This window comes from Emydura macquarii, unplaced genomic scaffold, assembly GCF_026122565.2.
Source record: "Emydura macquarii macquarii isolate MOO-44397 ecotype Brisbane River unplaced genomic scaffold, CSIRO-AGI_Emac_v2 contig_312, whole genome shotgun sequence".
Classification (NCBI taxonomy): domain Eukaryota; kingdom Metazoa; phylum Chordata; order Testudines; family Chelidae; genus Emydura; species Emydura macquarii.
In genome coordinates, this window is record NW_027130449.1 from 4,215,258 (window position 1) to 4,243,229 (window position 27,972).

A 27,972-nucleotide genomic window follows, 5' to 3' on the forward strand; every position below is an offset into this window, starting at 1 on the left:
TTCTGTCTCCAAAGGAAACCACCTTTAGTCACTAGTTAACTGACCTTGGTGAATATAATACCAGACATGTGGAAAAAGGCACTTTGATATATGAAGTACACATGCTTGCTCTTGAGTGTTATTCGTTTCACCACAGACTATGCTCAAAAAAGGGAAAAGAAAATATTTTCCATGTTACTGTTCAAAGGGAAACTAATTCAATGTAATGATGGGTTTCCATAGCCTCATTTGGTATCTTTTCAATAAAATAACTTCAGTGTTCTGATAGGATTCTGGGATCTTTGCTTCAGGGTTACATCCTGCCCTTTGCTACATTTTAGAAGAAGAGCTATTGCTCTTGAACACATCTGCACAATAGCAGATTTTTCAAGATCTGAACAAATAAAAACATAAGAACGGCGATACTGGGTCAGACCAATGGTCCATCTAGCCCAGTATCCTGTCTTCCAACAGTGGCCAATGCCAGAGCTTCAGAGGGAATGAAAAGAACAGATAATCATCAGGTGATCCATCCTGTCGCCCATCCCCAGCTTCTGGCAAACAGCAATCCCTGCAGCAATGTATGAATCACTTTAAAAGACCAGAATTGCACCCTCAATTTGCATCCTGGCTTTTTGGTAGAGGCTGCAACTGATTAATATAGATGTAAATAAAGGCCTTTGATGTTATAACTCGCTAGTTCCATTTCACATCCTATTAAATCTGATTTACCAATTAGCAGAAAATAAAGAGAGATTATTCAGAAATAAACCTTCTCTTGCAGTGATTTTCAGACTGAGGTCCAGGTACCAGTACTGATCTGTGGCACCCCTTCTGGTAGTATGCAGAATTAAAGAGCTTCGGAATCAAGCAGTGAAAGTGAGGGGTGTTTGGAGGGGAGGTGGGTCTATGAGAGGGTCTTTTGTGTGGAGTATTCTGCAGAATGAAAAGGGTAGAGAATTCTTGTTTTATCCTCTCAGCACAAAAGTTACATCATTCGTTACATGGGATATAAAGGACCTAACAAAGAGATGCATAGAAAAGTGAAGGATGATAGCACAAGACCTGAAAAGCATTCTTTATCTACCACATAAATTAAGAGATGGGTCTAAACTAAAAAAAATCAGATTAAAATACCTCCAAATTCTGGGAGATTTGGAATCTGAACCCAGATATGGATTACAGGTAGGTTTTACCTTTATGATGAACCCAAACAAAACACCAGATACAAACATCCAGATGCTAATTTTGTAGATTATGCCAAAATAAATACATTCTCAATCTCATTGTTGGCTTGCTTGCTGGAACAATAGTTGCAGGTATATCTACTTATGCTGTTCTAGGAAAGGGCATTCGATGGAACTGCTGCTTGAAATCATCTTGATTGAATAAAAATCATTTTACTTATCAAATTTTATCCAGCGTTAGCAATGAATAACCATATAATGATGCAAAATCCTCCAACAGGCGGGAGAAAGTGCTTACTCAAGTTGAATAAATTGTCACTCCACCCACAAAAGAGCACAACATATGCTTACATCTAGTTCAGAGAGGAAATTTTGGAAACTGGGAGATCAGGAGCCAAATTAGAGGCTCCTCAACAGAGCCTACCAAAGATATGTAAGACACTAAATTTGAAACAGCTAACAGACAGTAAGGAGAAACACATGATGGCAGTTCAGCTTCTATTCTGACTAGCTTCTAGTCTCTTCAGAGATTTGAACACTAGATGGTGCTGTGCTACAGAGCACAGCCAGAATATTAGAGGGTGCGTTTTCTCAAACTCATCTAACATTTTGCACAAGAAGTGTATCACTTTGCTTGTGTATTCTCATTTCCTGGCAAAAGGGGTGCCCAAGTACAACTGAGCAAATATTTACAGTGTCATGACAATGAAGACAGCACTATGAAAGGAACCAGTCACTTGTGGTTTTGGGCAAAAGCAAAGACACAAATTAAGAGCTAGATTTTTTTTTTTTTTAAAGTGGTTTCACCACAAAGATAGCATCCTTTTTTTCAGCCTCTGTCTTTCTCTGGACAAGACAGGGTACTTATTTTAGTTGTTCCCAATTTATTCATCATACAAAAGTGATCATTTTTAAAGTTACTCCACCATTCAGAACCATTTGCATATAACAGCCACTTGAGTGGGCCAAGAACGAGCTTGCTTTATTTTTTCTGGCCATCGTTTTAAAAACAGCATATTTTATATGCCAGCAAAATATAGTAAGTTATTGTTTACCCTCATAGAGAAGCTCCATGCTCAAAAAAAAGTAAGCCAGTAAATACTAAGTTTTTACAGCACCATAAAATATATGTATTCTCCTTCAGCATACAGCATTCCACAAAACTGCTGACTTTCAAAGAAAGTGGACTAAAAGCACTGAGTTCAGTTATGACTGACTTTTCCTTTAAACTCCAGGAGCCGTTATATTCTGTGGCAGGACAATGACATTTTAAGTCACAGGACAGTTTTCCATTTGCTGGAGACAAGCATATTATCCCTATTAGAAAACTGACCAGTCCTGTCGTTTTAGGTTTTGAGTCTCTCTGCTCCCCCGTTTTCTTAAATCAGTATAAACTTTTCTCACACTGACAAGACTTGAACAGGAAAATACCTATTTCCACTTGGCAGGATAGATCTGAAATCTCAGGCAAAACATGCTGGGGAAAAAAACAACACCACACATGCAATTGTTTTGGTGAGCAAAAGAGAACGCTGAGGTCTGGTCTACACTACAGACTTATACTTGTATAACTACATCACTCAGGGGTGTGGATTTCTCAAAGCTTCTCCTGTCAACATAGCTACCACCTCTGGAGGAGGCTCTAAATGTGAAAGGAGTCAAGAAAAGGAAGTTGGAGACTGTTCTACTACAGGTACACCAGGAGTGATCTCTTGCCCATCCCCACTGTAACTTCATAACATGGTTGAACACCCACTTCTCCCACTGACAGTGCAGAGGGGAAGTGGAGGAAGATCATCCCTGCTCCCCTTTTATTTACTCCTTTCTCCCACCAAACAGGGGATTCACTCCACTTCTTCCTATGACCCCAGGGGGGGGTTTGATGCCCTTCCCTGTTTTTCATCAGAGGCTGGACTGTGCAACACCCCTGGGGCATTTGCCACCTCAGCAAATCAAACATTCTGACTCCATTGTGTCTTCAGCGCCTCAAAGGATCAGGCCTCCTGTCTCAACCACAGAACTAGTGTATACAAAGTCAAACCCTGAGCACTGACTAGGTTTTTATACCTATCTATTGTAGGCAAAGCGGGTAGTTACAGGTGGCCAAGCACTTTCCATTGTAAGATCCTATTTTCATTTGATCTAACTTCGCCAAACTTCAGGAGGGGCTGCACATCTATGTGCCTGTGTACACCAGCATTTCCCACATCTCTGTGCCTGTGTACACCAGCATTTCCCATCTCAAAGCAGTGACTTTTGGAGAAGATTAAAGTCAATTTCCCACAACTCAGATCAGAGGCACAGTGCACAACCGCCATGCGTTTCATATCACTGCACTGATTTCTACATGGAAACTCCAGCGAGTGATAAACTGTGGAACAGACTAGATGGGAATTTTCTCCCCACACCTTTTATGGGGATGGGAGAGGGAAGAAATGTGGACTAATTGCTCTCCTGAAAAAAGGAGAAAAAATGAAAAGACTTACCCTGCTAAAGCAGCATGGAGGACAAATAAACTCAGCAAGATTAAAACATCTGGCTTTATTGTGCTTTTCCTTTTCCCTGTCATCTGGAATGGGCTCACTTATCCTTTCCATTTCTGAGCAGCGATATGCTGGCTGCTACCATAACCTCAAGAGCAACTCATGTGAATCAGGCCTCTGTATCAATCAGTAACGGGCTTCCCTGTCTCTTAAAAGTGGGCAAGTGTTACCCTTCCCTCCTTGACCAACTCCTTGACTGTTGTGCCGCTTACACCTGCCAGGATAGGACTGAATGTAACTAAAATGTAACTATGTGAAAATGGCACAAGAGCCCCATATTCGCTGCATCTCTACACACATGCACACACACTTCCAGCACTACGTATCTGCCCTGTGCTCAATGTCCAGCTGAGTTCTTTCCATCTGATGCATCACCATCAGTATCAGAGAATCACCACCACCACGACCTGTTTTTGTTTCTGGTTTTTTTACAGGTAGAGGTGTGACCAAGAGAATAATCTGACAACAGCCGGATTGCACAAGTGTAATTCAGGGCTCAGTTTGGCCTGAAGAATACAAGGAAAGCAAAGTTGAATGAAATGTCAAAATAATTACACTTCATCGGTATATAGGACTTAACTTGCTGACAGCACTGCACCATCATCATTATCTAATCAATCCCCATATAATTTCTGTGGGCTGGGCACCATTTTTAAAGATGGGGAAACTGAGACAGAAGTCAAGTGACTTGCCTGAAGCCATGCAGTGAGTTAGTGGCAGACCCTGGATAAGAGCCGAGGACCTGCTAAATGTCAGCTGTGTTCCTCCCGCCATGCCACACGCCTTCAGGGCCTAATCAACACCAATTAAGTCAATGGAACGACTCCCAATGAGTTTAGTGGGCTTTTGAGGAGACCTCTATTGGGCAGTGTTACTGAAAACTTGTCCCCGAATTTTGCATCCCACTGACCCTTACCCAGTGCCACCTCTTGTTGGTATCACTACCAGACCAGACAGATGGCAAGAACCTTCCTTCCTGTTTTTGTTTTACATAGCAGTGCAATAGAGGTTTGTGTGTCAGGCACCAAGAGATCTTGAAAACTATTAATATGACCTTCTTTATTAAATAGACTCTGGTCTTCTTCCCAGCCAGAAAGAAATTAGGTCAAGTGAAAGACTGAAAGCAATCTCAAGACTCCCTCTTCCAGGGACTCTGGAGAGCACAACTAGCTATGTCTCATTATTTTTCTGGTAAAAGAGAACACACGTGAAAATGGGTAGAGAAGGGCAAAGCACAAAACCTCTGCTCAGACTCCAAGCTCAGAGACAATACAACATGTGCCTGGAGAAATTCTGTCTCTCCCTTCCCCAGTCGTCTTTTTGAAATCATTAAAACAAAGTTTCCACCATCCTACCCAAATGTTCCCTGCATTGGTTACCTCAGCCATTAACAAATACCAGAGTTATAACCTTTACATAGGAAACACAAAGATGATTCATCGTCCTTAATCGGTACACTTAGGATGCAGCAGATCCATCCTTCAGCACTGTGCATCGCTAGACAGAATAAAGCCATAAGGAAACTCACCCTCATGCGCCAAGTAGGGCTCTCTCTTCTCATTTGTAATATGGGCTGGGGAAGCACAACAGGAAGCAGAAAGTAACACGGCTTGTGCTGAACAAACCTCTTGCTATAACTGTGGTGCTTCATAAGAGCCTCTTCCTGATAACACTTACACACAACTAACCCCACTTAAGTCAACAGGCAAAGTCGCTTACATGTGTGTATGTCAGATCAGACCCTCATGGTGTGGCATTCATAGCTTTTTAGGCAGTTCATTATACACAGGCTACAAAGGGTTTGATTTTTTTTTTTTTAAATCTCTAACGCTGACAGATAAAAATGTCCTGATTTTCAAATCCTTCTCCTTTTTTGTGCATGTCAGCTTACGTTTTTCAGTTAAGTACATTGAAGTATTAATGGACTGTTTATGAATTTTGATTCCTTCAGCAGTTAAATTATAAACAGAAGACAGAATAAATTATACCAGAAGTAATATAGAAATCTCAAAGGAGTTACCATGCCATGTCTGGCTACAATCCATTTCCCTCATCACCCAATTCAACTATCTACCACTTGTCATCCTCATTCATTGCATCATTAGGCCCTGAACACCCACTGGGATTGGCAAACTCAGACCCATTGCATCCATAGGAAGCCCCACTGAAGCTTTTAAAATGGAACCGATTTTCAAATGTGCTTACTTACAGCTGGTTGAAAGTTTTCTAACAAAACTAACTTTTTTTCCCCATAATATGTGTTCGTTTTCTATGGAAAAACTTTAAAATAAATAAATAAATATAAACAGAACGCTCAAAACCAAAATATTTCAGTATTTCAATTTCCGCTGAAGAATTAAAATTTCCTGCAAAACGTCCCTCCTGTTTTCTATGAGCTCTAGTCCAGACCATGTACAGTTCCCGTTGACTCTATCCAGAATTGGGGTACTTAGTATCTCTGCAAATCAGACCCTTACACTCTTTAAAAAAAAGTGTTTGTTTATAATATGAGTTAGACATTTATGCTAGTTTTAGGATATAGACAAATCAGCTATGACATGGCACTTAAAAAGTCTCGCAGTTGCAGCACACTTTTTCCCACTCCACTATATTTCTATAAGAGATTTTACATTCTGTCATAATTACATAGTTACACAACGCAATTAGATGTTCTATTGAGGCCTTTGTGTATTTATGATAAATACATCCAATGGCATTTACAGAACTTATATCATGGAAGAAATTAGCCTCAATACATGAAAAGAAGTCATTACTGAATACAGTTGTGTAGTTATATTTATGCCTATTAGCACATTTACAGTAATTATGGTAATGCTGCATTGTAATTGTTATTAAAAAAAGGAATAAGAGAGCAAGAGAGAGAGAGAGTGAAGGCTAAGTTTTGTTCTCAGATGCACCCATATCAATTTTGGAGTAACTATCCATTTTAACAGGGTCACTCTGGATTTACACAGCTGCAGCCAGTTCAAGAAGTTTACAAAAGACAGAGATGCTGTAAGATCTGGTACTATGGTGCATCCTGAGTTCTATCCCAGCCAAGCCACTAATGGCTACTGAGTTGAGAGTCTTAAGGGTTGACTCAGCCAACACACTGGAGAAACTCAGTTAAAAAAAAAATAAAAAGGACTTTGCTGAAAACTAGATGTTCCATTTGAGCTGAACTTTCTTGTGTTCTTAAACTGTAAATGGCTGACTCTTTGGTCCAGACTGAAAACAGACTGGAAACCAATAGAGGAAGTAAGGGTGGCATAATATGGAACGGCCCTTGCACAGAATGTTGCCAATTCTCATGATTTTATCACGAGTCTCATGACGTGAGTTTTTTAAAGCCCTAGTGTCAAGTGATTACGCAAGAATCTCAGCTTTCATTAAAAAAATCTAGCTGACATAACTGCAGAGAAAAAGCTTGAAAACATAACACGAGATACCCTAAAGGAAACCAGCAGGCAATTTTTTTTAAAAGAGAGAGAATTTTATTTACCTTTTTTTAAAAGCCCATGATTTTTATTTTATTTTATTTTATTTTGAGGCCTGACTCATGATTCTTGAACAAATGAGGTTTTCAATACTGAGATTAAGCTCTTTATATCTGGGCACTCCAAGGCATTCTCTTAAATATTAACTAACTGCATTACCTTATCTCTAGGCATGGACACTGACATTTTAGAAAGAGCTCCTCTCTAAGGTACAAAGGGGTTAAAAGAAGGGCTCCTGCTGGCTTTGGACCAGAACCTGAGGCTTTCACTCTCTCTCAGGATCTCGGATTACGCAAACAGTCCCAGTGATTTCAACTGGATTATCTGTGTGGGTAAATGTTCTCTAGGGTGACTGAGGGCTCCACAACATGGCACTTTGGAAGGTGCATGCAGGGCTGAGGAATAGGCTCTGCTGGTCCCTGTGGACAGCTGCAAAACTGCTAAGGCAACAAAAGATCCAAAGGACAGTAGGAAAAACTGCCTGATACTGCATTATTTGAGAAATAGCATGTGATCATGTAAATACGAATTGAATCATGATACACAAGGGGGCATGCGATCCAACCTGTGACATTTTCTGTCACTGGACAGCGTAAGCACTCTGTTAACGTGAGTGTTTTCCATGGATTTATGTAAATATACATGATATATACAGACGCAAAAGCCAACTAGTAATCATGACATTGTAATCCCCAGCAAGCAAAAGAACACACACGTCACCCCATTACTTGTCCTGCCACAGACTATTTATATCACAAGGCAAAAGCAATATACTGTATATACCTCTGAAATTCAAGAAGGAAGTAAAAATAAACAATTTTGCAGATATAAACAGCAAAAAGGACATGGATAAATTCTGTATGAAACATAGTGAAGGACGTGCTGGAAAAAGGAAAACCCTGAGACATCACAGTATTGAGGAAATCTTTGCTAAGGAAAAAGCATAATATACTGGATTATTTTAACTGTGTGGAAATGGTCTTGGAAAAGCAAGCATCCATTCAACCCATTCTCATTAATCTAAGTGTCAAAACCATAACGGTCTGGCTCTGAAGAATTTAAATAGCTACAAAAAGAATGACCTGTGGTTATTAAAGGTTATGATCTGATCTGAAGTTCCATTTTGATTTTTGCTCTTAGAAATTCCATTAAGACACTCAAAGGCAGAAGATTAAAATATTCAATTCCAATCTTTTTTACTTCATCTTTTAATGATCACAGATGTTGCCTCGTTAAGGCAGTGAAGGGAAAGAGGTCTTTGTATTACAACATACATTTCAGAGTGTAAATGCAGGTCTCAGTCCTACAGGCTTTACATGAGTAGTCTCAATGTGTTGCAGAATCGGGCTTTCAGTCTTGTGATTATGTAGCTAACTATACTTTCTACAAAAAGGTTTTTGGTAGATACTATAGAAATCTCGTAAGCCAATTTATGATTGCTGTACATCAGAGAGTGAGCATACGAGAGACACCGTCTAAGCTTTATATGAAGTCTATTGCTACCACCCTAACGTGTTGAATTCAAATGCATGTTATGTTGACAGTGGAGTTTTAAAATACTATTACTACTATAACTTATGCTGACAGAAGCTGTTTCATTCTGAACATGCAATTTACAAGCTATATATAGTGTGAAACCTACACCGAGGACCACCTACAACAGCCCATCTCCTCACCCCCACCACACTGTAAGCAGACCAGGTTTCTAGAAGAATTTTGTTCATTTTTAGTTAAAACACACCTGTGCCAGCCAACAAGATTTGGCTCATCCCTTTAAATGGTTGTTTAAAAATGAGCTACAAAGGAAAAATAAAAATTTACCTTGACTGACCCTTTTTTAGTACTTTATGATGTATAAAGGTGTGTATGTGTGCTCTGTTTTTAAAACATATTTTCCTTCTGTCTTTTTTATTAAACCACCATAGATATTCATATCTTTGGATGACTGAAGGAAAAGCATCTTTATGACAAACTTCACAGAAGTGAAACCTGATTGAGAGAGAAAAGTGATATTTATTCAGACTGTTTAAAACATTTTGGGGCGAGGAGAGGGTTAACTAAAATGGCTAAGAATAACTTGGGAGGAAGAATGTCATTGTTAAAGATGCAGCATCAGGGCTTCTTCAATTAAGGGATGAGAAAGTTCACAATCCACATCTGAGACGTTCCAGTGATCTCAGTAAAACCAGACTTGACTTTTCACATCAGAATTTAAACACTCTGAAACACCACCTTTCGTATACATCAGAAAGACGCCAAAAAAGGGCACAAACACCACTTTCAGATACCTTTAAAATATCTAATTTCACTGTACACAGGAATCACTTCACCTACCCTCAAAAGGCAGCCCCATCTGTGACACCCCACAAAAGCTGTCTAACAACTCACATCAATACTAACCAGGTCCGGATGAGTAATTAAGCAGAATACAGTATCAACTGACAGTACAGCGGGAATTTAAGAAAGCAGAATTTAGTTACCCAAACTGGAATTGGAGCAGCATACCTTATCACTCGCAAAAAGAGATTAGAGAAAGGATTCTCGTTTACACTAAGGGCTTGGCTACACTCACACTTATGCCGGCAAAGCTTCTGTCATTCAGGGGTGTGAAAAAAAACACACCCTATTGAGCGACATAAGTTTTGCCAGCATACATACGAGGGTAGCCGTGTTATGTCAGCAGAAGAGAGCTCTCCTGCCAACTTATGACGACAAAACTTATGTCGCTCAGCAGGATGTTTTTTCACACACCTCTGAGCAACAGAAGTTTTGCCGACATAAGCACAAGTGTAGACAAGCTCCTGACTCACCACTCTGGCAGTGAAAAGGACCCTTAAAGTGGATGAAAATGTAATTTACTGTAAAGGAGCCTTAATGTAAATGATAGTCAGGTCCAGGATCTTCAGCGAACACGTAGATTGGGATCTCTGATTTATATCCCCCATCCCAAAGACCCTGGCCAAGATTTTCAAAAGTGACCAGAGATTTGACTGCCCAACTTGAGATACCTTATAGAAGCCTGATCTTCAGAGGGTGGATGCTCCGCACATTTTGAAAATCAGACCCCTTTAAGGTGTCTCAAGTTAACGCAACATTACTACACACTTTTGAAAACCTTGGCCATTGCTTCCAACTGCAACGTGCTATGGCACTGGCTCAGCATTAAATCAGAGGCAAGGTCATCACCTATGGAAATAAACAGCATTAGACACTATGGCTCCCTAACAGGTTTCCAATTCAAGTACGCCAAATCCAACCCTGCTTAGCCTGTGGCATTTGACAAGATCACTCCCAGAGGTGGTAAGGCTTTGAATGTAATTAGGTAGACTACTACTTAGCAGGCTTCAAACCCAGACTTAATTAGAGGCCACTATCATTTTTGGGCCTCTATGGGCTAGAACTGGAATTATGGATAATTAATCTTAAAAATATCACTGTTCTCATGATGAATTTCCAGCAGGACCGCAGGCAGTGAAGGACATGGCATCATTTTGGAGAAAAAAGGACTTTTTTTTTCTGTTACAAAAAGAATGGAGCAGTAAGAAACCGGATTTTAACTTAGCAATATTCCTGTTAATAAGAGTTTCTATACGACTTCCTCATGAGTTTTCAAGCCTGACTTAACTTTCAATCATGTAGCTCTAGAAAAAAGCCTAGAAATCAGGTGAAAAAAATTGACAAAACACTTTAAGCAGTGAAAAAAAATGTGCTTGAGAGACATACTGTAAAGTTACCAAACAGCGTTTCTCCCACAGATGCTAAATTGAGACTCAAATCTTCTATTCTGTTCTGTAATCGACATAAATTCTTACACTGTGCACATTATCATGGGATCTGAGCACATTAAGCAATCTGATTAACATCTGTCAGGAACTAAGATTATGGGACAATAAGGAGAAAAAAAGAAAGATATATTTTATTCTTTAAAGATGACCAGAAAAATATTTTGTGCCCTTTTTTTGCTTCTTTTTGATTAATGAAGAAGGACCCATTCTTTTTGTTGTTATTTTTAGAGGTTAGGTTTTATTTTTCTGCTTTTTTAAAAAAAGCTACAAAATATCAGGATCATCAAACCTGACCCTTCCATTATTTTACCGGAGGAGTCTGGGGGGCCTCAGATGTGGCTGAAGAGCTCCCTCACTGCTTAACTAGAGGGGTTGGGACTCTGATGTCCCTTCTGCCACATGTTTCTTAGGAGTTTGAGTTAAAAAGCCATGAAAACAAAAAAGAAGAGAGTTCTAAACAGCTTGACCCAAAGTCCTGTCATCTGTCAAGCGCTCAGTATTCAGCCTCTTGCCTCCTGTGTTATGGAGTTCCACATTGAACAAGACCTGAATTTCTAATATAAAAACAAACAGAAAGAGCAAGACGAGACACAAACCCATTTTTTCTACTTTCCAGGTCACCTTTAAACATGGAAGGCACTCAAACCATGCCTCCGGCATATAGCTGCACGGCCGTGTGTGTGTGTCATTTAAAATCCAGAAACAGGCCCAAATCAAAACCCACATATCAACACCCATGAAACCTGAGAAGTTCAGGTCCAGATTAGAACTTTGTACAGTTCCTTATCTCTATGAGCTAAAACAAAATGTGGAGCTCAACTCTGAGTATCTTATAACAATCTCTCTGATGTGTGAAACTGTCGACTGCCATTCATAGCTGGACCATGGAGAAAGATCCCCATGACATACATGTAAACATTTTAATGTATATTATATAAATATAGCCTTTTAGCTTCATGTGCCTTTTCCTGCATTTCCTTGTTGTACGGTGCAGATTATCAAGATGTGTGCACAAAGAAAAGCTCTCTTCTGGATATTCAGAAGGCTCTCCTTTCCCCATTTCTACAGTGACACCAGAATCCAATGTTTGATCGACACACCACAGAAAATGGATTTTGACATTGCTGGGGTGGGAGGGGAGTCCTGACTTTTAAGAGTGAAAACAACCTGGAAAGTGGATCACACTGCTATAGCTAGTCAATAATTTTCCCTGAGTTCCAAGCTATGGACCCAATCTGGCAATCCTTATTTACGTGAATAAACCTTAATCAGTAAGTACTTCCACTGAAGTCAATGCAGTTACTCATGTAAAATCTGCAGTAGGCCATTTGTTATCTGGACTTCTTGAGCAGGAAGTGTATGAAAACACTTATATACTACACTGTAAGGTATCTACGTACCACTGAATATCTAAAGCTAATGAAGAACAGCATTAACTGGCTGGCCCATAAACCATCAAATGTGTCATTAAAACCAGAATTTCTGACCCATAATCACAACTAAATAAACTTTTATGCAAGCAGGTACAGTAAACACATAATGCAAATGTTCCAAATGATGTTTGCGTTAACAGTTACTATATCCACCAGCATGTCAAACCTCCACCGGAGAATAAAAATATTACCGGCTTCTATAAAAGCCAGGGATCACATCTATAGAAACTTTGTTACTTATTAAAAACATATCACCTTGACATATTTTAATACGTTGAGTGACACTTTATGCTATATTTCTAATGTTCTTCTTAAGAGAATGACTTATAATTTATAAAAATGTAAGAGTTTAATTGCCTCAAACTATGTAACTATGAAATGAGGACTACTTTTCTGGAGTTATGTGGATTCTTTCTAAATTTTTTTCTTTTATATTTCTTTCTGTGACATGCTGCTAACAATGATTTATGACGGTGGCAAATATTATAGGTCACTGCCAAAGTTAATAGCCGATCTAGTTCCAGTGTTAGTTGTTCTTACGATTTACTCAGGTCATTGAATAGCCATTGCATGATGATAAAGACCAGAACTTCTCAAACGAGTTCCACATACCTTTGATGACAAAAGAAACGAAGTTAAACACATGTTGCAGGCCAAAATTTTCAACCTTAGGTGCCAAAAGGTAGGCACCTACATAAAACGAACTAATTTACAAAGAGATGCTAAGCACTCAGATCTCACGGAAATCAATCTGAGTTGTGGGTGTTCAGCACATCTGAAGCATCAGGGGCCCAACATGTGGATTTAGATACCTAATGTCAGGCACCCGAGTTTGAAAACGTTCACCCAGATCTTTGCATGCACATCGTTTTCTACATTATCAATGAAAGCAGGAGCATGCCCATGTACAGCAGATTCAAATTAAATCAATTAATGAAAGGTACAGGATTTAGGAAAGCAGCTTGGACTTTATCATCTCCTGTTACAAATGCCTGGAAGAGAAATTAGATGTCTTAAATAAGCCTATAAAAACCTTATTAAAAAAAAAGTCTGGCATGCTTAATAAGTCTGGCAGTATTTTTCCAAAAAATGTCTGTTTCTAAAGATTTGTTATACTCAGCGACCACCACTTGCAAAGTACCCAGACCAAGTGGAACAGGAACAAGGTCATCAGGATATTTATTAAAGGTGGGCCCAAACTCTGTTTGCAATAATTTCCTGATCCTCTGGGAACATTCAGATGCACACCAAAAATCTTGCAACTTGGGCTCATGATGTCTAGTATTTAGCCAGTGACCTTAACCTATTCACAGCAAGAGACGGAAGAATAATGGTCATATAAATCAACAGCTAAAGTTTCCTTGTTCACTTCTGATCAGTTTTAGTGGATTATACTGCATCAAGATTCAATTTAAACTTAAAAATTACTTGATCTAAGATGAAGGTGATATATGGGATCAGATATAGGCATTTAACCCAAAGCGATAGTAACAGAGAGAACTTCTTCTGTGAGAGATAATTCAATACCCACATAGTACATTTGTTTTAGTATTGGCAGACAACTGAATTCTTTTATGAAGAGAAAGATAAACAGGTTTTGCAGCACTTTGATTCCAGGAACTGCCAGTCTGGGAGGAAGTCCTATAACACAGCACATTTAGAGAGGGGGGCTAAGCAACTGGAAACACAGACAGGTTTCAAAATAAAACACAGAACAGAAAGACATTGGTCACTCATACACACTTCAGTACTGTATCTTCAACTGCAGATCAGAAATACCCTGTAATTCATTTAAAGATGACCATATTCTGCTCTGAATTACACCAATGAGTGATGTCAGCTCAACCCCACTGGAGAATCTGGCCCACATATTTCATTTAACCCTATCTCTAGCTGTAGGATTTACACATTCACAGCAACAGAAGGGACTTGATTATCTCCTACAGATGGAAAGATATAATTTTAAAAGGTTATATATAAAAAGTTAACATATCTAGCTCCACTTGGACCTTCGGCAGGATTTGAACCTAATATTTTCAGAATTAAAAGTATGAGCCACTCTGCCTTGACCTAAAGAACTAACTCTTCCAGAAGGAAGGAGCAGCAGACTCATCAAACCTCTTATGTGGACTACCCAGCCACTAGAGCGGGAAAAAGACCCTAACATGTTCATTTGCTTTGCTCTCCAGAAGAGTAAGTACAGGTACCAGCAACAATTTTATTATATTATGGAGAGACGTCAATCACTCCACAGTTAAGATTTAAATTATCCTTCCATTATAAATAAACAAGCTTGATTTTTCTCCAATTTGCTGGAAGAAAACCAATCTAGCTGAAATTTCACAGGTGTGATCTTATTCCAGAGTAGACTTTTTCCCAAGGTGTTTGTGACAAATCGGACAAGTTGTGGTAAATACAAGGATCCAAAACCTGAGGTTAACATACTACTTGAATATTTTCTGAACTGTTCTTGGCATCAAAAGCTTGGCCTAGAAATTCCTTTATTTTTTTAATCTATTGACGTTGGCAAGATTTTGGGAGAGTCATTGGCAGAATTAGTTATTAGAAGCACTTCTATACTCACTAAGGGCTCTGCTGCTCTTCATTTTCCAGGATGCCAAAGAAGATCTTGCCAAGTCTCCAAGGGAAGAAAGCAGATGGAAGGGACAGGAGAGTCTGGTCTGGAAGATGCAGAGGAGAGCACAGAGGATGAGGCCAGGAGCCACATGAGGGGGAAGAAGGTATCCAGTCTGGGGAGAGGAACCCCATTTGGAGATGGAAGGCAGGCTGGTAAGTAGCAGGGTTTATTCATGCACAGCTTGCCAACTCCACAGGGATTCTTGTCACTCAGACAAGACATTTTTTAAAAACCTAAAGCAAATTTCTGGGCTTATTGTCTCCTGTGGGCAATGATACAGGGCAAATTTATGGTTGCTTGAGTGATTTCTATTGTGCATGTCCCCTCCCCCCCCCCCTTTTTTTTTTCGTGGATGGCAAGGAAGAAAGGGTTAGTCTGTGCTTGTAACTTTAACAGTGAATTTCAAACCTCACTCACATCTGTGCTTCCTTTTAAATCATTCACATGCTCTTTAGAGATTTTTCCCCTTAGGTAACAGATAGATAGTTACAAGCTTCTTCTTTTCTTTCTTTTTCTCTTTTCTTTCTTTCTTTCTTTTTTTTTTAATGCCTTCTGCATTATTTAAAAACAAACAAACAAACAAACCCCTTATCAACAGGCTTTGCTCCCAAAAGGCACAAAGAGAACTGAGCTGATCTTTACAAGGCTCTGCTCTTAAGACATCAGGAAAAGACACTTACAGACTCCAACTACAGCCACGATGGAAACACAGCAGGTCTTCTTGGCTGGAAAGTCACAGTTTCTCAAAGGCATTCTACAGCAAAACTGCTGAACAGGGATTCCTGGCAGCTGCTACCTAGACTGGCGGAAGTGATTCTGAGTTCAAGTACTTCCTCTACCACTGATGATATGCTTATAGCACTAGCAATGCCAGGGTTTGATGGATGAATGAGAGAGAGTGGATCTTCCATGTGCAGCAAGCCGGTCATCCCCAGACAGCTATCCCTTTTGGGGTTTTAGTTAGTTAGTTAGTCATTGTGCTGGTACATAAATACTCACACAGAACATAGGGCCTGCAGAGCTAATCTGTGTCAAATGATAGCAAAGTGAATGATCATAACTCTTTATTCTATCCCATTGGGCTCTGGAGAGAACAAAAGAAAAATGACCTGCTAACTATTCATTATGCTGTCAACTGTTCATATTGCAGTTCTAATGCACACTCAACCAAAGAGCATGAAAAATCAAGAATAAAACTGAATTTTATTTCTAACAAGAATTAAAGTTCCTCCAGTGCCCATTATCTCTGCCTCGCTCTATCTTATGAGAATATACTATATGGACCAAATATCTTTCTTCCCGTATGACTGGATCCACATTCGGAGGACTATGCCGCACTAAACTATTAATTGTTTAAAACTGTGCGGTTTTGTGTATAGCCAAGCTCTAAGTCTTACTAGAAGTCAATGGGATGGATCTAAGTTCCTAAGTCACTTTCGAATATGGACTGTAGGTGTGTTTTTTGTTTTTTTTAAACAGAAGAAATGGAGTTGGTACAGTTTTAGACAAAAAGTGATGCCGGAATGTGGAGTAGGATAAGGACAGGATAATTTTGTTTAAGTTAGCTCTTGAAAATGGCCCCCTAAATGTTCTACGGACATAGGCACCCAAGTGGGATGTGAAGAAAAAGAGGATTTCTAGGGAAGGGAAATGGACACTGCTACTCAGAAAGTGATAAAGAATGAAAGAGTCATCATTGGAGCTGACCTTAACGGTCAAGTGGGGAGATATGGTAAATGCTTCAAAATGGTGCCATGGTAGCTATGGATATGGACATAAGAAAAAGGAAGGGGAAATGACCTTACAGTATGCCCAGACAAATGATTTGGTGATTGTCAAGGGATAAGATTTGATTACCTATAAGAATTGTAGTATGAGGGTGCAGATACACTACTTCCTACACTACTTCCTGATAAACCGAGCTAAACTGAAGAACATCAACAACTGTATGGTCATCCCAGGGGAAAGCATTGCAACTCAGCATAGTTGATTCAGCTGATTCTTGACTATGGGATACATATCGGACATGAGAAGAAAACGGTCTAAGCAATTCAGAAAACCAAGTGCCAACTTCTTAATGAAGGTAGCAAGGAATTTAAAACAAAAGTGTTAGAGAAGATCTCTTTAGAATTGTTAAGATAAAATATGAATCAACGGTCGAATCATATTGCAAGCAAAATTCAATAATTTGCAATGAGCCTGCTTGGAGAAACAAAAGCAAGAGCTTTTTTCTCTACTGAGGTGTGGTGGAGGAATAACAAAGTTTGGAAGGCTGTGAAAGAAAAGAAAAAATGTTTTAAACTTTGGAAATTGACACTCCAACAGCAGAATTTTCAGGTATATAAAAAAAGCCAAAAAGACAAAGAAGAAAGAGGTGGAGATCACTAAGAATAAAGCCATGAAAGGTTTATATGCCCATCTTGAAATGGAGGAGGATGAGAAAGAAATATGTAGACTGCAAAGACCCATGATAAGAGAACTAAAGATATTGGTGAGAGCCAACACTTTAAGGATGAAAGAGGAAACGTGTTAATCTTTGAGAACCATATAAATGAACAGTGGAGAAATTACTCTGAAAGGCTTCTGAATGAAGAGAATCCAAGAGAGTCCTGGTTGTATGAAAAAACCAAACTAGGGTCTGGTAGCACCAGTCCTAGAAGAAGTAGTTGTAGAAGCAGTAAGTAATACGAAAGTAAAGCTCTTGGCCCTAAAGGCATACTAGCGGAACTATGGAAGTGCCTGGGGCAAGCAGGCATGAACATATTGGTTCAACTGTTAAATTCCATCATGAGGACCAAGAAGATGCCTAGTGCCTGGAGAAAGAGCACATTAGTCCAATATTTAAGAGAACAGGAGACATACAAGACTGTGGTAAGAACCGTAGTATTAAACTGATGACCCACAAAATGAAGATCTGGAAGAAAGTTATAAGAGACTATGAAGAGACACAAAGGTCAGTGACAATCAATTTGGATTCGCACCAGGCAAGTTAACAATAGATGCTATCTTTGCATGTGGAAAAATAGAGAAAAGAGGAAAAACACTGCACATAGTATTTGTCCCTCTTGAGAAGGCTAATGGTGGTGTATGATAATGAAACAGATACCTGGATACTATATCAAACTCACCTAGGACATGTACAAGGGTGCTGTTACCACAGTCAGAGAGCCCTGTGGAGAAACTGAACAGTTTCTAGTAAGAGTCAGCGTACCTCATAGCTTGGCACTAAGACCCTTTTTGTTTACATTGATGCCCGTGCATGCTTTTTACAGATGATGTAGTACTTGTGGGAGAGAGAGGCAAAAAGGAAGGGGAAGAAGATTGAGAGACAGAGTACTTGAAAGAACTGGCATGAAAATCAGCAGAAAAAAACAGAGTTTATGGTCTGTACGTTCGATGATGCCTTGCAGGAAGACGAGATTGTAAGTCCAGTGGACCAGCCACCACCAAAGGTATAGAGAAGTGCAAGTGCCCAGGTTCGATAGTACAGGATAATGGTGAACTCAGCAATAAACTGATAAGCAGAACAGGAAAGGCATGGACTAAATGGAGACAAGTGAGTAGAATAACCTGCAATAGGAGAATGCCTATTAAAGTGGGAAGTGAGAGCTACAAAACAGTAATTAGGCCTGAACTTTTATATGGCTCCAAATGCTGGGCATTGAAGAAGAAACAAGAGCACATCTTCAAGACAGTGGAAATGAAAACATTAAGATAGATGATCAGAGTTATAAGGATGGACCATGTTCATAACAAATGACTGAAGGGAAGAGTGAAGATGGTACCAATTCTAGACAAGCTGAAGGAATGCAGGTTTAGATGGTTTGGGCATGTGAAAAGAAGATTGGAAGAACGTACAGAAAACAGGATGTTAAACTTAGAAATGGAGGGTAAGAGAAGGGCTGGAAGTCCAAAAGCATCCTTTTGGGAGTTATGCAGTAAGACTCCATTAGTGTCAGAGTTTCTAAGGAACTGCTCCAAGACAGACTGAAATGGAGAAAGAGGACTCTAAGAGCTGACCTTTACAGATGGGACTAAGACTAAAAGAAGACAATTTTAGGCACTTTTTAAAATTTTTTACCCTTAGACTACAACGGGACTACTCAATATACCTTTAAAATTAAATGTGTATTAAAACGTTTCGCTGGATGTGGTTCTAAATGATTTGCCCAACGTCACACAGTGAGTCAACGGAAGAACTGGGAGTAATATCTAAATCTTCTGTCTTCCAGCTCAGTGCTTTCCATTAGACTATGCTGCCTGTCTAACACTATAAACAACTCTGGCTGGGAGACTTGCTAATCTTTTCACCACCTGCCATTAATTGAACTTTGAGGGGCTGCGGACATGTGAAAGGCGCCACATCACAATTACCAGACAGAGAGCAAGAAAGATGACAAGTGAAGAGGAGCTAAGCAGGGGAAGGGGAAGATTACAGACCTGTCTAACGAGGCTGATTCAGAACATTCTAACTGCTACCCAATGAGTTTGGCGTACCAGGTATATTCTGCAATAGATTTAGCTCCCCTCCTCCCCCTACCGAAACCAGTCAGACTTGTGAAAGTTCACCCATTGTTAGACTCAGGAAAATTTATCATGCAGAGCCTGACCTTTCAGCATATAATTAAAAATTCAATGATGTAGACTTCACAGATAAATGCAATAATAAATATAATTTATTTCCTCAATATACCAATCAATTCTTTATTATGTTGAGATCAACAAAGCGCATCCCATTACTAAAGTGTTAATCCCAACTTGGTGCACCAATAAATTCCATTAGTTTCCTGGTAAGCCAACATTTAGTCTTACAGCAATCTTGCAGGAAGATGTGTGGGATGTTTTATGATAGCACTAGTCTCTGTGAAAGGATTTCTCCATTTCAGCGCCTCAAATCAAGACTGAATAAGTATTTGCTGTATGGCTTCGTTGCAGAAAAAATATGTTAATAAGCAAGGCAATGCTTCAGAGGCTCTTTATTCATTTACTGCTGACTAATGATACTTCCTGTTCTTTAAAGGATTGGTAGGAAGACAATAGTTAACATTCATATAGTCTCTCATGTTTTCGAAGCGCTGTACAAACCCTAACAAATTAAACTTCAGTACATCCACATGAGGTAGGGAAGTGTTATTATCCCTACTTATACGTGGGGAAACAGAGAGAGGGAAAGGTCAAATTAATTTTCTCAAGGCCACAGTAAGCAAGTAGTCGAATCAGGATTAGAACTCAGAAGTTTCTGGGATCCAGGCCTGTGCGCAATCCAATAACCCATGCAGCCTGTGTGACACAACATGCAAATCCAGCCACAGTGGAACAGGCATAAATAAACCAAGTGTAAAAGCTATAAGGCTACCTCTCACAATGACGGAACAAAGATGGACCATCTGTTTGTGGTGTGTTTGTACACAGTCTGCACACTGGGACCTGGTCCATGAACAGGGCTCCTAGAATTATAGCAAGGCAACTAATCCAGCAACAAGATTCCTCTGTAACTTGGGTCTTGGTGTTATATAACTCTCTGAGCTGGGGCACTGGCTGGACATACACAATCCATAAACCCATCTATTATTTATAACCTGTTATAAAAAACTAATACGACTTGTCCTTCAGTAACAACATTCCGAGTGGTGGCACCTTGTTTGGATTTACTGGCTACATGAATGGTCAGCTCTACTGCCCTCTGTGACTCAGTCGTCAGAAGAATTCCTCATCATTTGTATAATAAATTTCACTTGGTTTGTATTCTATGGAAAGCAGCAAGATAAGTTTAAAAAAAAAACCCTTTTCTGGCTATGATTTACAGAATCTCCTTGGGTATTTCAGCATTCAACGCCCATTAATTTCATTGGGGACTGGACATCCAAATCCCCTTATGCAGCTTTGGAAATCTCAACCTAAATTTGTATCTGAATTTGGGACTTCAGAAACCCTACTGGCTACCTCCAGTGCCACAGGCAGTTCCTTCATGCTGACCAGCACTACCCAGGCAATCAACGTTCAGCACTATTGCCAGAGACAGCTCTGCCAAAGCATCTTATCATTGAGATGCAACACACCAGATGTGTTAGTTCTGGGTCTCTCAACAGAAAAATTACATTGAAATGAGCATGGTCTTATTAACCCAGCACTATGGTAAGAAGAGAGCAAATCCATTTTCACAGATCTCATGAGACTGATCAAGTGAGTCTCTAGAAATTAATCACCAAGCTGTGAACTCCCATTGCTCCACCAAAACCCTATCACAGATGACATAAACATTAAAAATCAATTTGAAAGCTGGCCAAACTGTTATTAGACACTTTAATACAATTACTAAGATCGCCATAAAAAACTGCCTGTCTACTATGCAAATTTTTGAGAGTGAACAGCTCTTCAAAGGAAATTACACCCACCACCCCTTCAGATTAAAGTTAGTAATTTGCTATTAGGTGCCAAACTATCATTTGAAAAGTATGTAATTCCAGCCTACTCCTATTGTCTTGTCTACTTCAATTTATTAGCACAAATGCACCACTTCTTTAAGATGTGTGGGCCCTATTCAACATTATTCTCTACTTCAGGGAACTATATTCATGCTACACTAACGCTTTTAAGTTGTTTTTCTTCTCTGGCCTTTTAATCCTTGGTCTTCTGCTACCGAGGAAGCATCATAACATCCATAATCTTTCATCACTAGAGACCTAGGCTCAAATGTGGTTTAGTTCACAAGAGCAATGAGTCTCATCCTATGCCTTCATGTGATTTTGCCCAAATTGCAACCCAATTTGACTCGACGGTAGTCACTGCTGAGGAGAAAGTAGGAACTAGAGAAATAAGGCAGATAATTAGAGCCCTGATTCAGCAAAGCATTGAAGCATATGCTTAACATTAAGCATGCGAATAGTCCCTCTGGTAAATTAAGCATTTGCTTAACTGTTTTCTGAATAAGAACCGAGGGGGAAATTTTTAACAAGTGCCTAAGTGGCTTAGGATTCAAAGTTCCATTTTCAAAAATAACTTGGGCATTTAGGAGCCTAGGACTTGTCTACACAGCGATACTCAGAAAAGTTGACCCAATCTAACTAAAGGCGTGAATTTAAAGTGGATTAGTTAAACTGCATTTAGCCTCTGTGTGGACGTTCTGATTCATAATTAAAGTGACCTTAAATCAGTTGAGTTTAATTCACTTCCAAAGTGAACTAAGGTAAACAGAAGTAAGGCCACTTTAATTTTAAATAAAAGCATCCACACAGGTATTTAATTCAGTTTATCAAATCCACTTTAAATTCACATCTTTATTTAATTCAGATTAATTTTTCTAAATTCCATGTGTACACAAGCCCTGTCTCACTGTTTAAAATTTTAACCCAGATCAGGATTCAAGTTCATTGGCAGAACACCACAAAGAAAATTTGTACATAACACATCTATCTGGTTTCACCACTGTGTTAGCATCTCCTTGTCTCCATGCATAACTATGCATGCAGCATTTGGATAAGTCAATATATACTTAAACCATAAATGCAATTCAATCATTTGTCTTCAAAATATTTTAAGAAAAAATAGTACGTAACAGGATGCAATTTCGCTCAAGTGCATGCATTATGCTGGAGATCTACTTAATGCATTGTGAAGACAGAGTATTCAACTTTGAATGACAAAAGAGAAAAGAAAATTCTCAGAGGACTGTACAATGAAGTAACATATACATCTATACATAAGAGAGAGGTGTGTTTAGCCCCTACTCCAGTATAAAACCTTTTTTTCAAAATGACTAAAAGATCAATGAGGTCACTTCAGGAAAAATAAAAGGAGACATAGGTAAGTATGCAAAGTTAGTCACACTTTTCCAGAAGTACAATGCAGCACGAGGACTGGATCCTGCTCGTGTCGGAGCCGATGACACATTTCCCACTCACTTAATGAGAATGGAGATTGAGCACCCATATAGCATGGAAAGTGGGTCTGGTTGAGGGGATAGTGCACTGGTATGGAACTCAGAAATTACAGGTTCTATTCTTCAATCGCCACTAACCCAATGTAACCATAGACAGAGAGGTGAAGTGACTTGCCCATTTCCTCTCAAACGCTTTGCTAGATGGTTAGCTCAAATGTGTGTGTACACAGTGTCTAGCTCAAGGGGGCTCTGAACTCAATTGAAGCCTCTAGGTGCTAATAACAATAAATCCTGAATTTTGTTGACTTCTTTTTATACGAGTCACCTCCTGCAAGACTGTTTCACTTTGTCCCTGTAACCAATGAAACTAGGTCAAGCCTGTGCCTGACAGCAGCTGCCTTTGAGAAATCAAATCCCACAGTGGTGGCAGAGAAGATGCACAAAAGCAGAAACACAACTTTCAAGTGAAGTCTGTACATAAATTATGCGGCGTTAAAGAAAATGGTACAGATGTCAAAGGGTTGTGGCCTAGGGATTCTACCCTCCCTCCTGCTACAAGGCTGCTTCTCTGGCTGGCACCTACTGAAAGCGTTAATAAGGCTTTCTGTCTCTGAAGGCAGAGGGCAAGGCTTCCACCATTTATGAGCATCTGATAGTGCTTCTTGGTCCCGGATAAGTTTCGGGTATCATTCAATAAAGGGAGTATCTGCCTGAAGGGAACTACAGATTCACACAGGGAAGGTAAATCTGCATCACAAACAGACTGCAAATCAAACTGACTGGCAGTCTCTTGTATTCTGCCTTAAGGAGGGCAGAGCTGCTGGAATATAAGATGTGGGTCTAGGGTCATGTGTACAGAATAGGGAAACCTGAACTGAAATAAATTCTTACAGTATTTACTGGATCTGCATTAATATGCACACATATGCTTATTCATATAAATATATATATATACACACACAGAGAGACAAAAAGAAACACCCTCATTATTAAATTAGCTGTCTGTAAAAATTCAAGTTCTGCTACCAATTGCAGTCTTTACAAATGTTGCCATCACCTCACCCAGGTGCAGTATATACTACCATTTACTTCAAGGGAGTGCACAGGTGTAACAGGGCAAAAACTGGCCCAGTTTATCAAACCAGCTCCCCAAAAGGGACCCTTTTTGCTCCAACTCCCTATTATCAAACACTCTAACAAACTACACAAACCTACCTGCAGCTCTATGAAGTGCTTTGCTCAGCTTAGTTAGCTAGTCAGACAAATGCAACCCAATTTTATATGTAAAAGAAATCTGAAACTTACTTGTATGTTGCCAAAATCCACATTCTCATAATGGAAATGCGCGCACTCCGCCATCTTCGGGAAGTGGCCCTTGGTAAAAGATAACCTGAAGCACATCAAGAGCAACCCATAAGATTCACATCACTGAAACAATTGTCAGAATTGCATGCCATGATGAAATGCAGCTAGACCATCTACATCTAAGTGCCTGACCAGGATGATCCATCATCCTCAAGCTAAGGGAACATACAGTGCTGCTGATTGTGATGCACTAAGGCAGTGAGGAGAGGGATTTGGTGAGGAAGATAAACTAAATTGCAAAAGTGACATTTATCATTGTCTCTTTAGGGAAACACGCATTCCATCACCACCAAGGCCGGTGTCTATAGGGAAGGATGCAGGGACAAGTAGTTCCACCTGTACTTGCACTGGGGAAATTAATCTGTAAACAGCCTGACACAAGAGACACATGCAAGTCAAACTTTACCTGTGAAAGGCATCACAGCCCATCAGTCCCGGATTAATGGATCTGAGGGTGCAGAACAAATGCTATTTATCCTTCGGCTTTTAAAATTCAGAGGTGAGGCATAATCATTTCCAAGTGTCCCAAACTACAGCAATGGCAGGGAGATGCTCTGGCTCTGCAACAGGATCTTCCTTCTGATGAAGCTGCTATAGACGCCTATAGATACTTCTCGTTGTGAGCCAATGAGATTTTCATTATCTGGCTCACGCTTCCCATGGGAATACAAGTGGGAAGTGAGATACAGCATCCAGCTGCTCAGCAACAGAACAAAGAGCTATTCTCCCTAAGAGCATCAAAGCATCATAGAGCATGGTTGCTCTCAATGCAAAAACCAGTGCTGACAGCTCCGGACCTTCAGTCGGAATTTTAGGTAAGGAAGGTCCAAGTCATTTTTGCCTAATTTGGAGCCCACTCACAGATCACGGATTTGAATTCTGCTAAGGGAGAGCAAATGAGCAAAAAAAGGGAACAGAATAAGGACAGAGAGGGATAAAAAAGTCCAATGGAAAAAGTGGTTTGAAAACAGCAGTGGGCAAGAAGGTGGAAAACAGAAACTGAAAAAGGGAGCGACACATAGAGAGAGAAAAAATTCTAATGAAAAAATATAGAGGTCATCCACTTGTCTCAGTTTAGCTTTTCTTCTGTGTAGTGAGGATAAGGGACATTGCATTGGCATGCCTTTAGCTTTTTTCTTTTTTTAAATGAATCATCTTTGGAGGGTTTAAATTACAGCATGAGGGAGATTCAAAACAAACTAGCTTTGTCACCCCTCTCCCCAAAAGCAAGTGCGTAAGCAGGGCCAGCCCTAGACCAAATAGCACCTCAGGCAAGGAGCAACTTTGGCAGCCCCCACACACACTCTCACAATTACACAATAAAACAAGGTTCACAATATCGCAGTTGGGCTCTTACTTCACTCCACTTTGTACTTAGATCTCACTGACTGACTGGCGACGCCCCACCCCTTGGAGACCCGCGAGGGCCTGGCTGGCAACACTCTGGAGGTTTGAGGACAAAGCAGTTCTCAGAAAGTCAGGAAGGTGCCACAAGATTCTACAACAGTCCAGAACATTCTAGGAGGTTAGTGAACAATGAACCCACATGCGGAAAACCTGAAACATTTTACTTCAAACATTCTATTTTCCCTGTTGCCGCTAACAACAGAAACAGCACCGCGAGCCTGGCACCCCCCAAGCCCAGAACCCCAGTGATCACCTGGGTCACCCACCCTGCATGTAAGGTTTTACAAAACCTCCACACCTCGATAAGCTTCACCCATCCCAAGCTTTAATATTTAGAGCAAACTGACCAGCAGTTTTGCTTTTCACAGGCAGCAGCTCCATGCTGCTCTGATAAGAGTACTAGAAATCCTTTAGTGCTTGCACCCTGGCTTCCGGGTGCGTTGGAGCTCTACTGCGGTATTACAAGTTGTAAGCACAGCTAGTATCACAGACACGAGAAGTGGGAGCACAGAGGACAGAAAATCTACAGAATTAACTCTCAAACAAAACAAGCACGTTACTCTTACTTTTTCACATTCTTCACTTTCATGCTCGCCGTGCTGCCACATGTCCGCAGTGGCATCTCCCCTGGAATCTCAGGGATATCTGCACCTCTCGCCTACCAAAAAATAAATAAATAAAAGAGAAAAGTTAGATTTGATCACACAGTAAATTTTGGTGCCTCCAACACTAGGTAAATACATGCATTGTCTGTGCAATTCTCACATATATACACAAGTTGTATTTTAGTAACTTATAGCACAGAAACACTGAATTCATAAATTCTAATCTAAAATATGGTTAAGCTGCTTAATACAATAGAATCTTGCCAGTTCGCACAAATCACTGGGTGAGCCAATGCACTATAGACCCAGCAAATAAGGAAGAGATTTTCAAAACAAGCAGCCTAATTTTAGGCTCCCAGGACCAGGTTTAGGCTCCTAATTATGCATCTTGACTTTCAAAATTGCTGTGCACCCAAAGGACTCCCACTGAAGGCAATGAAAGCTGCTGGGTGCCCAGCATTGTTGAAAAAGAGGTTAGCTATATAAGTGCCTAAATACAGAAGAATTTTTTTTAAATATTTGAAAAATCTGGGCCTACGCAAACAAATACAATAAAGACACAATCAAAAGGCATCACAAAATTTACATCAGTGTTATTTTGTGGGTGGCAGAAACTTTCAATTCATGTGGCTTAACATTCACAACCTTCTGTTTATGCCCATTCCAGACACTTTAAATTTTCCTACTCAGTCATCTAATGAAGTTTCATTCCTATAAAGAGTGAAATGCATATGTAATGGCAGCATTTATGCTTTAATCTTTTGCTCCACTCATGCGGATAAATTTGAGTTGCATCTGTGCCATTCAGTTCTCATCTTAGCATCCCTCAAAAAAATTAACTATTATTGAAGATCTAAATTATCTTGTAAGTTCTCTACGTATCATATACCTACTGGACTCATCAAGAGCTTCCTTGGTATATACATATAGGAATTAAAATCGTTTTGTTTTAACTGAACTGTTTTCCATAATGGTTTGCCATTTTTACATGATTTTTAATACTGTATAAATGATCTTTTATTACCCCAGACAGACTAGAAAGGTATGTCTGTGGGTGGGATTTCTATTTAATTTATATTTCAGTAAGATACAGATGTATAGCACAGAGGTACAAAGGTGTTCACTTGTGGCAGAATTTCATCTTTATGTGCTTTGGTTTTGATCATTTGAAATATCTCCAGATCAAAAGCATTTAACCCACAGACCTGGTGCTCAGACAGTCCTCCATAAGGGTGTTCACTGGTCCATAAATTTACATAGGAAACAGGGCTGTGACATTCATTTTGCTATTGGAAATAACTGCGAATACAATTTTAAATAGATTTTATTCATGTTTCAGTGCTAGATGTTAGACAGATACTAAGGAGTTCCAATGAGTTCAGAAGAAACTGCAACTGTTTTTAGTATTACCAGAGCCGCAAAGTCTCTTTCGACCATACACTGCAGTTTTCTTCTATTGTTCTCTTCATATTTAACAGATAAAAACAAAATTAAATTATTGTACTTTCTATATCATTCTGTGCTTATTAACATTTTTATTCCAAGTATAGGGAACACTGCTTATGTACCAAGCCATGGGCAAATCGGATACTGCAGCTTTAATCATAACTGTGTGTGTATATTTTCTTCTGTGATAGACGGCAGTGCATACAGT

At 39.6% G+C, this 27,972-nt stretch overlaps 1 protein-coding gene across 5 annotated transcripts in view; it reads right to left on the minus strand.

Moving 5' to 3' along the window:
- ARHGAP32 (Rho GTPase activating protein 32) overlaps window positions 1-27,972 on the minus strand; it is a 316,253-nt gene that overhangs the window by 160,951 nt on the left and 127,330 nt on the right. For 4 of the 5 annotated variants that reach the window (XM_067563763.1, XM_067563754.1, XM_067563779.1 and 1 more), the window contains 3 exons: window positions 26,280-26,371; window positions 24,713-24,754; window positions 24,247-24,331 (listed from right to left, as the gene is read on the minus strand). In XM_067563763.1, coding sequence (XP_067419864.1) covers window positions 24,247-24,331; window positions 24,713-24,754; window positions 26,280-26,371 — 219 coding nt within the window. The remainder of the gene's footprint in view (window positions 1-24,246; window positions 24,332-24,712; window positions 24,755-26,279; window positions 26,372-27,972) is intronic. The other variant, XM_067563771.1, reaches the window with a different exon arrangement.